Here is an 8,903-nt window from a genome sequence, read left to right as displayed (position 1 = left end):
AAATCTCCGAGGGCCAACACCCAACGCGCAATTTTAGGAGACAGATCTTTCTTTGATAGAGTTTTTTTAAACGCTTCGCAGTCTGTGACTAATTTGAACGGAATCCCTAATAAATAACCAAGGAACTTCTTTATTGCGTATACTATCGCTAGCATTTCTAGCTCGTACGAATGATATTTTTGTTCGGCGTCTGATGTTTTCTTACTATAATAATACACGGCGTGAAAGGCTTCTTCGTTCGGTAATTTCTGTAACAATACTGCGCCAAAACCTTTTTGACTGACATCGGTAGGCACTTCTGTTATCGCGTTCGGATCATAAATTCGTAATACTGGTTTTGAGGACAATATCGTTTTCAACGTTAAAACTGCAAGTTTCTGTTCGTTTGCCAAAATAAATGGTTGGTCCTTTTTAATTAAGTCTGACAATGGTCGTGCGATCTTTGCATAGTCTCTAACAAACTTCCGGAAATATCCAGTTAACCCTAAAAAGCTTTCTACATGTTTTCTATTTGTCGGTTCAGGAAAGTTTTGAACAACTCGAATTTTGAAGCTACCTGGGTATACTTTGCTGTTTTCTATTTCATACCCTAAATATTCAATTCGCGTTTGTAGAAATTGGCATTTGTTCTAATCCTTTCGTAGCTGCTACTTCTAAAACTTGTACTAATTTATTAAATGCGTCCTCCTCGTTTTCGCCTGGAATTATTATATCATTTACGTACGTGAAAACTATTTTACGCTGAATAAGATCGTGGAAAACTTCATCTATAAATCTCAGAAAGCTTGTAGGACTAATACACAGTCCGAATGGCGTCTTCAAAAAATCGTACTGCCCTTCATGTGTTACAAATGCAGGGTAACGTCTACTTTCTTCCGCAACCGGTACGTGTAAAAATCCGTTTCTTAAATCGATTACTGAAAATACACGTGCGTCTCGTAACTCGTCTATTTTATCTTCGATGAGTGGCATAGGGAAGTGGTCACGCTTTATTTGTTTATTTAGGTCTCTGAAATCTATACAAACTCTTTTTTTACCATCCCTTTTCGTTACTATAACTACCGAACTCGTGTGTTCACTATCGCTTACCTGAATAACCCCGTCCTTCAACCATTCATCGACTTGTTTTGTCAGTATTGCCTTTTCCATGGGCGCTAACCGCCGCGGTCTTGCTTTAACCGGAATCTCATCCTTGAGTATAATTTTCGTCTCTACCTTTGTTTCCACTTTTGTCGCAGGTTGATATTCTTTAACTAATTTCTCTATCCTGTCCCTATACTGATCTTTCACTTCTAATTCATTTTTCTCAACAAACAAAATTTCTCGTAGATCCGTACATATTTTACCTTCAGATACCGCTGTACCTTCCACGTCTACCTTGACCTTATCTTCAATCTCGGGAAGCGCAACGCCCGCGGTCCGTTGATTGCCGTCCTTGATTTTCCGCAGTTGAATTATTACACCCTGCCGCATCTGCATGTCAACCTCCTTCAAAAAATCTCGTCCTAGAATGACGTCGTGCGGAATCGAATATGTCGGAACCACAAACAGTCTGAGGTGGTATGTTTCGCCGTTGACTACGATGTTGGCATCAAAAGTGCCGACTGCCTTCGTCGTTGCGTTGCCAGCGCCTGTGATGCTCACAGGCGTTGCCGCCAGCGGAGGAGCGCCAATTTCTTGATGTTTTTCTTCTTTTATTAGCGACAAAACACTTCCTGAGTCAATTAATGCAGAACATTCCCTGACGTTCACCTTTACTGCGTACATTGTCTTAGCGTTGTAAATACAGTTCACGCTCGCCACCACGTCCTTTTCTGCACTGTGTTTTTCTTTACTAGTGCACTTATTCGCTAAATGTCCAAAATTATTGCATTTAAAGCACTTCGGACCTTTACCCTTATCTGGACAGTTTTGTGCGTCGTGTTCAAGTGATCCACACGTGTTGCATCGCGGTTTCTTGTTTTTGACTGGTGCTTCTTTCTTCCCCTTTGTTTCTTCCTTTCTGCCGTAGCCCATTTTCCGCTCGGCTTTTTCCTTCATCCTATCGTATATTTCTAAGTTAATCTTGAGTTCCTGCAAAGTGTTCGCTTGATATAAAAAGGCTTTGTTGTATTCTTTTTCCGGTATGCCATCAATGATGTGCTCTATCAACGCGTCTTCCTCGATGTCAACTTCACTGGCGATTTCACGCATTGCGTATATGTACTGTCTTCCGGTTTCACGCGGCAGCCTCTTCCGATTGTGCAATCGCGAATGTATTTGGGCACTATTTACCCTAGTTTTGAATTCGTTCTTCAATCTCTTTCGTAAGTTCTTCCATGTGACGATGCCTCTTTCCGTAATTACGAATTGTATCGCCGAACCCCATAGCAGTCGCTTGGCGTAGATCAATTTCTGCAGGTCGTTCCATTCCAGCAATTTTCCCATGTCCTCGAACTCCTGAATCCATCTCCCTATGGACGAACTATCGTCACCTGTGAAGTGGGATACTGATTCCTCTATATCCTTTATGGTGAACGAACTAGGCTTTTTGATCACTGATTTCTTCACCTTTTCCTTTTCGCACTTTCTCCGTAGCACTCTTGATTTTGCATTATGGCCTTCGTTCTCTGATTCCTCGGAATCTGGATTTCCACTTTCGGAATCTTCGTCTTCTTCCGAATCTTCTTCGTCTGCTGAATCGTCCTTCTTCCTTATGTATTCTTTCAATCTATCCCTTAATTCTACTATTTTACCAGCCGTTTTCAGTCCCAATTGTTTTAATTTCTCCCGAACCTCGATTACACTCATGGTGTTCGTCGTTTCGATTTCCGTTTCTTTATCCAGTTCTACCGTGTTCGTAGCCTCGATTATGGTTTTTTCAGCATCGCTACTTCCACTTTCCAGCGACGGATCTGTTCCTGTATCTTCACCTGTACCCTTTTTCCCCTGTACCTCTTCGTTACTCTTCATTCTGCCTTTTGCGTTTCACGTTAGCGTCCCACTTGTCGCGCACCTTTGGTTTCCACTCACTGGAGTTACTTATCACTTTTACTTTTTCACTTCTGTTCGTGGTCACCGTGTTAGCACGACCAACGTGGAATTTCTCCGCTTAACTCTCTTTATTTTCTAAATTCACCACTGTTTCTACACCGCACTCTCCATCCCGGGCGAGCCCCCATATGTAGGATGTGGTGGGTCGTGATAGGGCGAATAATTGGTGTATTTGCATAAAAGAGGTTTAATAATAAAAGAAAAAATATAAAGTAAGTAAAGATGTATAAATCTTAACGTTCGCACGGCGTGGCTTATGACGACTGACCGTTGTCCCCTCTCGCAGTTCTCCCCACGCTCGCTCGCTTCGCGCTATCGCCCTTCCACTCGCCTCGCATACACAACACACAAAAAGCTGTAACGGGTTCCGTGCAAAACATGGGCGATAGAATTAAGGAAATAACGGCGGGTACATTACAATTAGACGAACGAGAAACAAAAGTAGAATTACAATCAGCCTTTTCGACATGGACATTTTTGATGACCAGACACGTGGACGAGTGCGTGACCGCGCTCATCATAATTGCGGACGCGCTCACGTTCGCGAAACTCGGTATCTTACATCCGGCCGTATTGTGCCCCAGTCAGCTTGCGCAAACTTGCGAACGAATTTGCGAAACCACGCCGAACGAATTCCCGCTGACTCCAGAAGAATTAAATTCCGAACAATTACAAGGGGTGACCAAATTAAACGTAGCATACATACAGGGTCGAATCATCTTGTCACTCGACATCCCTTTACTAAACCAAATCCCCTTCGACCTTTATCACCTACAACCGTGCCCTTCGTTCCAGTCTATATCGACCAATGTCTCTACCCCTATATTCATAGTACCAAGAACACAATATTTGGCAATCAGCCAAACCAATACCCAATACTTCATGCCCAACGAGAACTACATCACAGCATGCAGGAAGCACCCTCGGATGTACATGTGCGAACTCAGCATACCGCTCCAGGACTTGGAGAACGCACCGAGCTGCGAGACGGATGCGTTGTTAAGACCACAGAACATCAAGTGGTCTAGTTGCAACATCAAGGCCCTTCCCGGAAGTCGAACCTTCCTCAAGAAGATGGTCGCACCCAACACCTGGTTATATTCCATCAAAGATACCCAGGCCCTGCAGATCCAATGCAACAAGCACGCGGCCAGATATGAAATGTTCCAGGGGGCAGGAATATTACAACTGAAGAGAGATTGTCAGGCTAAGATCGGCACCGATCAGGTCTGGGCATCCGGAGTTGACACCGAGACATTGACAACTGTTTACAAACCATCCATCGACATAGACATCTCAGGGATCCTGCCAACGCTCACGGAACACCACGTGAAAATCTTATCAGACCATCAAGGAAAGGAGCCCCAGGGGACCCTTCACGACGCCCATGCGATAGCAAACGTAGTCGCCCTGGAAGACATCGAAAGACAAGCAAGGGAGCTGGCCACCCATCACCGAACCGAAAACCTTACAACTTATGTTACCTATGGACTGCCCGGACTGGGAGGAATCTTCATCATCCTCCTTATTGTCTGGATTGGATACCGTTTTTGGAAGGCACGCCGCACACAACATCGTCAGCCCTTAAGGTAGGAGGCGAAGGTGGACATTGAGATGATACCACACCGTCCCGCTCCTCAAATAATTTCCAGACCCCGTCCTCTCGCTATTACATCTTTTCCTCCAGACCTACCCGTTATACCGTCCACGAGGTCAAGGGACAGAAGCCAGATAGAACAAGCGAGAAAGTTCGCGGGCTCCGAGCCATACTTCGAAGTATTCTAGACCGTAGTTGCTGACCGTAGCAATAAACCCCGCGCGATACCTGTAGAATCAATCCCCGCGATGCGATCTGCTGCGATAATTAGGTGGTAGGGACAATAGCATATAAAACATCAATCAAGCGAGCGGGACACAGTCTTTATAAATTTTTATAAAGATCAAGAACAATAAGCAAAATGGAAGTTCCGTCTTTCGAGGATTGTAAATTCACGCACACGTCGTTGGCCGAAGCGGTGCTGCCGCGCCAACTGCACGCGCCGTTTGCGAGACGTCTGTGCGTTCGTAACCCTACCGGCGACGGAAGGGTATGGACGCACAAAACGGACAAAACCCGGACTCTCTGCGTGCGCGTGGCTGAGACCACCGAACGATTTCGAGAACTACCGGAAGATAGCAGCTCACTGGCTGGCGGAGGAGGTGCGGGCCATCGCGATGTGCAAATGCACCCAGTGCCGGGACCGACACATGCAATGGGCACCTCCCTATGATTGCACTGGATGCATCCGAGCTTTCCTGGACGTGGAACCACGCTATCTCCCGGCCTTCCCGGTGTTGAAGGCACCAAGACCGTTGGAGCCCCCTAAACCCCGGGATGTGCCCTGGGTGATCCCCGCCGGCGCGGAGTGAGCAAACACCAACCGTCGTATTGGGTAAATAACCACAAAATTGTAACACTTAAGAGTGACGCGATCGGATTGTAATTGTTTCGGCTTTTTCATTTCCATTAGCAGTAGAGCATCGTCTTCATTCGAATACCACAGACGAGAACCCAGCCTTTCTAATGTAACAATATATGGGCTTTTACTTGCTTAATTATTGACTCACTCGTTGGAATCTCCTTGCGTTCCCTAGTTTTAGTTGCGTAATTTATAGCATTAAGAAGCGAAGAAAAACGTACGCGCCAACAGCTACGCACGGGTTGACGACGAAACAGCCTCGCGAGGCCGTTTCGTGTCTAAGTGGGGAGGTGTTACATGGGCCCTTCAGGTCCATCCCGTGCTTGCTGTCCACGCGTCGATTTTGTTTCGCAAAGACGATCCAGCGGAATCGCCTCGCGTGTTGCAATCGAGTGGTGCTGAGCCCGTGGCAACAGCGATAGGGACAACGACCGCGCTCGGCCCAAGCCCCGATTATTTCTCAATAATCGGGGTATTGGTGAAGCAAGCGACAGCTGCCGACGGGGCAGTTTTCCCCTTTCGTAGGGATCGTTCGAGGTTCGGCCCGCGATCGGGAGCCGCAAAAACATTATTTTTATTCGAGAGCTCGAGCTAGGAATTCGCGACGGACCAGAGGACCGTCTAGATACCGCGACCACGTCTCCGCGTAGATTCCGCGAAGCGCGCTCGGCCGATAGTAATTCGTAACAAGGGTAACTCCATCCGACACACAGGAAACGGCCTCGCCAGGAGAGCCCTTGCGCGTCAATCGAGACCGACGTAGGATCGCGTAGAAATACGAAGTTTAGAGACAGTGCGGTACGACGGGCACTAGGCCACCGACATCCGAGAGCACAGCGAGCGACCAGGACCTACCCGTGGGTCAGCGACACTGCGAGCGACCGAAAAGCGAGACGGCAAGCGTGCCGCGCGACACAGCGAGCGACAGCGGGGACGATGCGCCGTCTCGAGGTAGAGTAATCTAATTTCTGTAACAATATATTTAGCCTTATCGTTTCTCCATTATATCCCCTGAACTTTATTCTTTCAACCCTTTTCACCTTCCTTATCCCCGGTAAGTATAGTCAAGGTGGGCCTCAGCCCTTCGATAGAGCAAGAACCTGGTATATCATTCCAACCGCTCGGGGTGAATTACAGGAAGTCCTATGAGGACGTAACAATTTTTTTTAAAATTTTTTTTTTTAATTTTTAAAAAATATTTTTTGTTGATTTTTTAAAAAAATTTTTTTAAATTTTTTAAAATTTTTTTTAAAATTTTAACTTTTTTTTAAATTTTCTTTATTTTTAAAAATTTTTTTCTTTTTAATTTTTAATTTTTTTTTTAAATTTTTAAAAAAAAATTTATTTAATTTTTTATTTTTTACAATTTTTTAAAAAATTTTTTAAAAAAATTTTATTTCATTTTTTATTTTTTAATTTTTCTAAATTTTTTTAAAAATTTGTTTTAAATTTTTTTTAATTTTTTAAAAAAATTTTTATTTTTAAAATTTAAAATTTTTTAAAAATTTTTGTCTTATAATTTTCCTTTTATTTTTTTAAAAAAATTTATTGTTAATTTTTTTTTAATTTTTGTTTTTAATTTTTTTATAATTTTTAAAATTTTTAAAAATTTTTTTTAAAATTTTAATTATTTTTTTTTATTTTTTTGTAATGTTTTTAATTTCTTATTTTTTTAAAAATATTTTTTAAAAATTATTTTTTAATTTTTTTTATTTAAATTTAATTTTTTTTTAGTTTTTTTAAAAAAAAATTAAATTTTTTATAATTGTTTTTTTAAACTCTATTTTATTTTTTAATTTTTTTAAAATAGTTTTTTTTAATTTTTAAAAAAAAATTAATTTCTTCTTTTTATTTTTATACTTTTTATATATATATTTAATTTTTTTCTTTAATTTTCTTGAATTTTTTTCAAAAAAAATTTTTCTTAATTTTTTAAAAATTTTTTTAAAATTTTTAACGATATATATACTTTTAATTGACTTCCGTTTCCGGTCGCGTTGGGTGAAAGGAGTGCGAATTGTGATTGGTATAGTGGTGTAGGGTAAGTGTGGAGAGAAAGTGAAAGGGAGAGTAGAGCGCGAGTGTAGAGGTGGAGGGAGAGGTGTGGAAGAGACAGGGATAAGAGGGAAAGGGCTGGCAGTGAGGGTGAAAGGGATATAGATGGGAGAAGAGAAGGTTTGGAGGTTAGGTGTCAGAGGTGAGAGAAGAGTGGCGGGAAAGGACTAGGAGAAGTGACAGGGGTGACACCTGTCGGAGAGGACAGGAGGTAACGGTGCTGGTAGAGAAGGCGGGAAGTTTTGAAAAGGGGATAAGGAGAGAAGAGAATGTTTAAAGGGAAGATCGGCGGGAATGTGGCTGGGGGGACCGGGGGAGAAGGGCAGGTGGGTGGAGAAGGGAGGAAAGGTGTGGGGAAAGAAAAGGGGAGCGAAATGTTAAAGGAAAGGACTAGGAAGGACAGTGGCAGTAGTGTGGGGAGCAGTGTGGGGAGCTTAGAGAGTGGTGGGGGAAAAAAGAGAGAAAGAGAGGAGGAGGTGGGGAGCGTAGAGTGGGAGGGGGGGGAGGGTTTAAGAAGAGCGGGAAAACGGAAAGGTCACCAATAAAAGGGTATAAAAAGGGGGAGGAGCAGGGGGGAGGGGGAATGGAAGGAGTGATGATGGAGTTAATAAGGGAGATAAGGGAGATGAAAGAGGAGATGAGGAAAGAAAGGGAGGAAAGAAGAAGGGTGGAGGAGGAGTGGAGAGGGGAAAGAAGGAAGTGGGAGCAGTGGATGAGGGAAGAGAAGGCGAGGAGGGAAGGTATTGAGGAAAAGTTAGAAAAGTCAGAAGGAAGAGACAGAAGGATAGTGGAAGTGATGAAGAAGATAGAAAGCTGGGAGAAGGGAGGAGGACAGGGTAAGGAGGGGGTGGAGGAGGGTCAGGTGGAGGAATGGAAGCTGAGGCTGAGAAAGCTGGAAGTAAAGCAGGATAGAAAGGAGAGAGAGGGAAGGAGGAATAACGTTGTAATAAGGGGATTGAGGTAGGAGGGAGGAGAGGTGGAGGAGGGAGTGAAGAAGCTGTGGGAGAGTATGGGGCTGGAGGGGGTGGGTATGAAAGAAGTGGCAAGGATAGGAAGAGTGGGAGAGGATGGACGAGGAATGGTGATAGTGAAGTTGGCGGGAAGGGAGGAGAAGAGGAAAGTAATGGAGGCGAGGAAAAAGTTGAAGGACGGGAAGGAGAGGATTGAGGACGACCTCACGGAGGAGGAGAGGAGAGGGAAGTGGAAGATAGAAAGAGAGGCAGAGGGGGAGAGGAGGAGGGGGATGAATGTGCAGGTAGGATACATGAAAATGTGGGTGAATGGGAGGATGTGGAGGTGGGATGAAATAGGCGAGAAATGGATGGAAGAGCAGGGAAACGGGAAGGGGGGAAAGGA

General features: G+C 43.8%; 1 protein-coding gene across 1 annotated transcript; it reads right to left on the bottom strand.

Moving 5' to 3' along the window:
- Positions 1-597: 597 nt before the first annotated feature.
- Positions 598-2,952, bottom strand: LOC143378059 (uncharacterized). The gene has a single exon (XM_076829902.1). It carries the CDS (start codon positions 2,950-2,952, stop codon positions 598-600), a length of 2,355 nt encoding a protein of 784 aa, XP_076686017.1.
- Positions 2,953-8,903: the final 5,951 nt, after the last annotated feature.

The sequence above is a fragment of the Andrena cerasifolii genome, unplaced genomic scaffold (genome assembly GCF_050908995.1).
Source record: "Andrena cerasifolii isolate SP2316 unplaced genomic scaffold, iyAndCera1_principal scaffold0045, whole genome shotgun sequence".
Taxonomy (NCBI): Eukaryota; Metazoa; Arthropoda; class Insecta; order Hymenoptera; family Andrenidae; genus Andrena; species Andrena cerasifolii.
The sequence above is the reverse complement of the archived record's forward strand: the minus strand, read 5'-3'. Positions and strand labels throughout refer to the sequence as shown.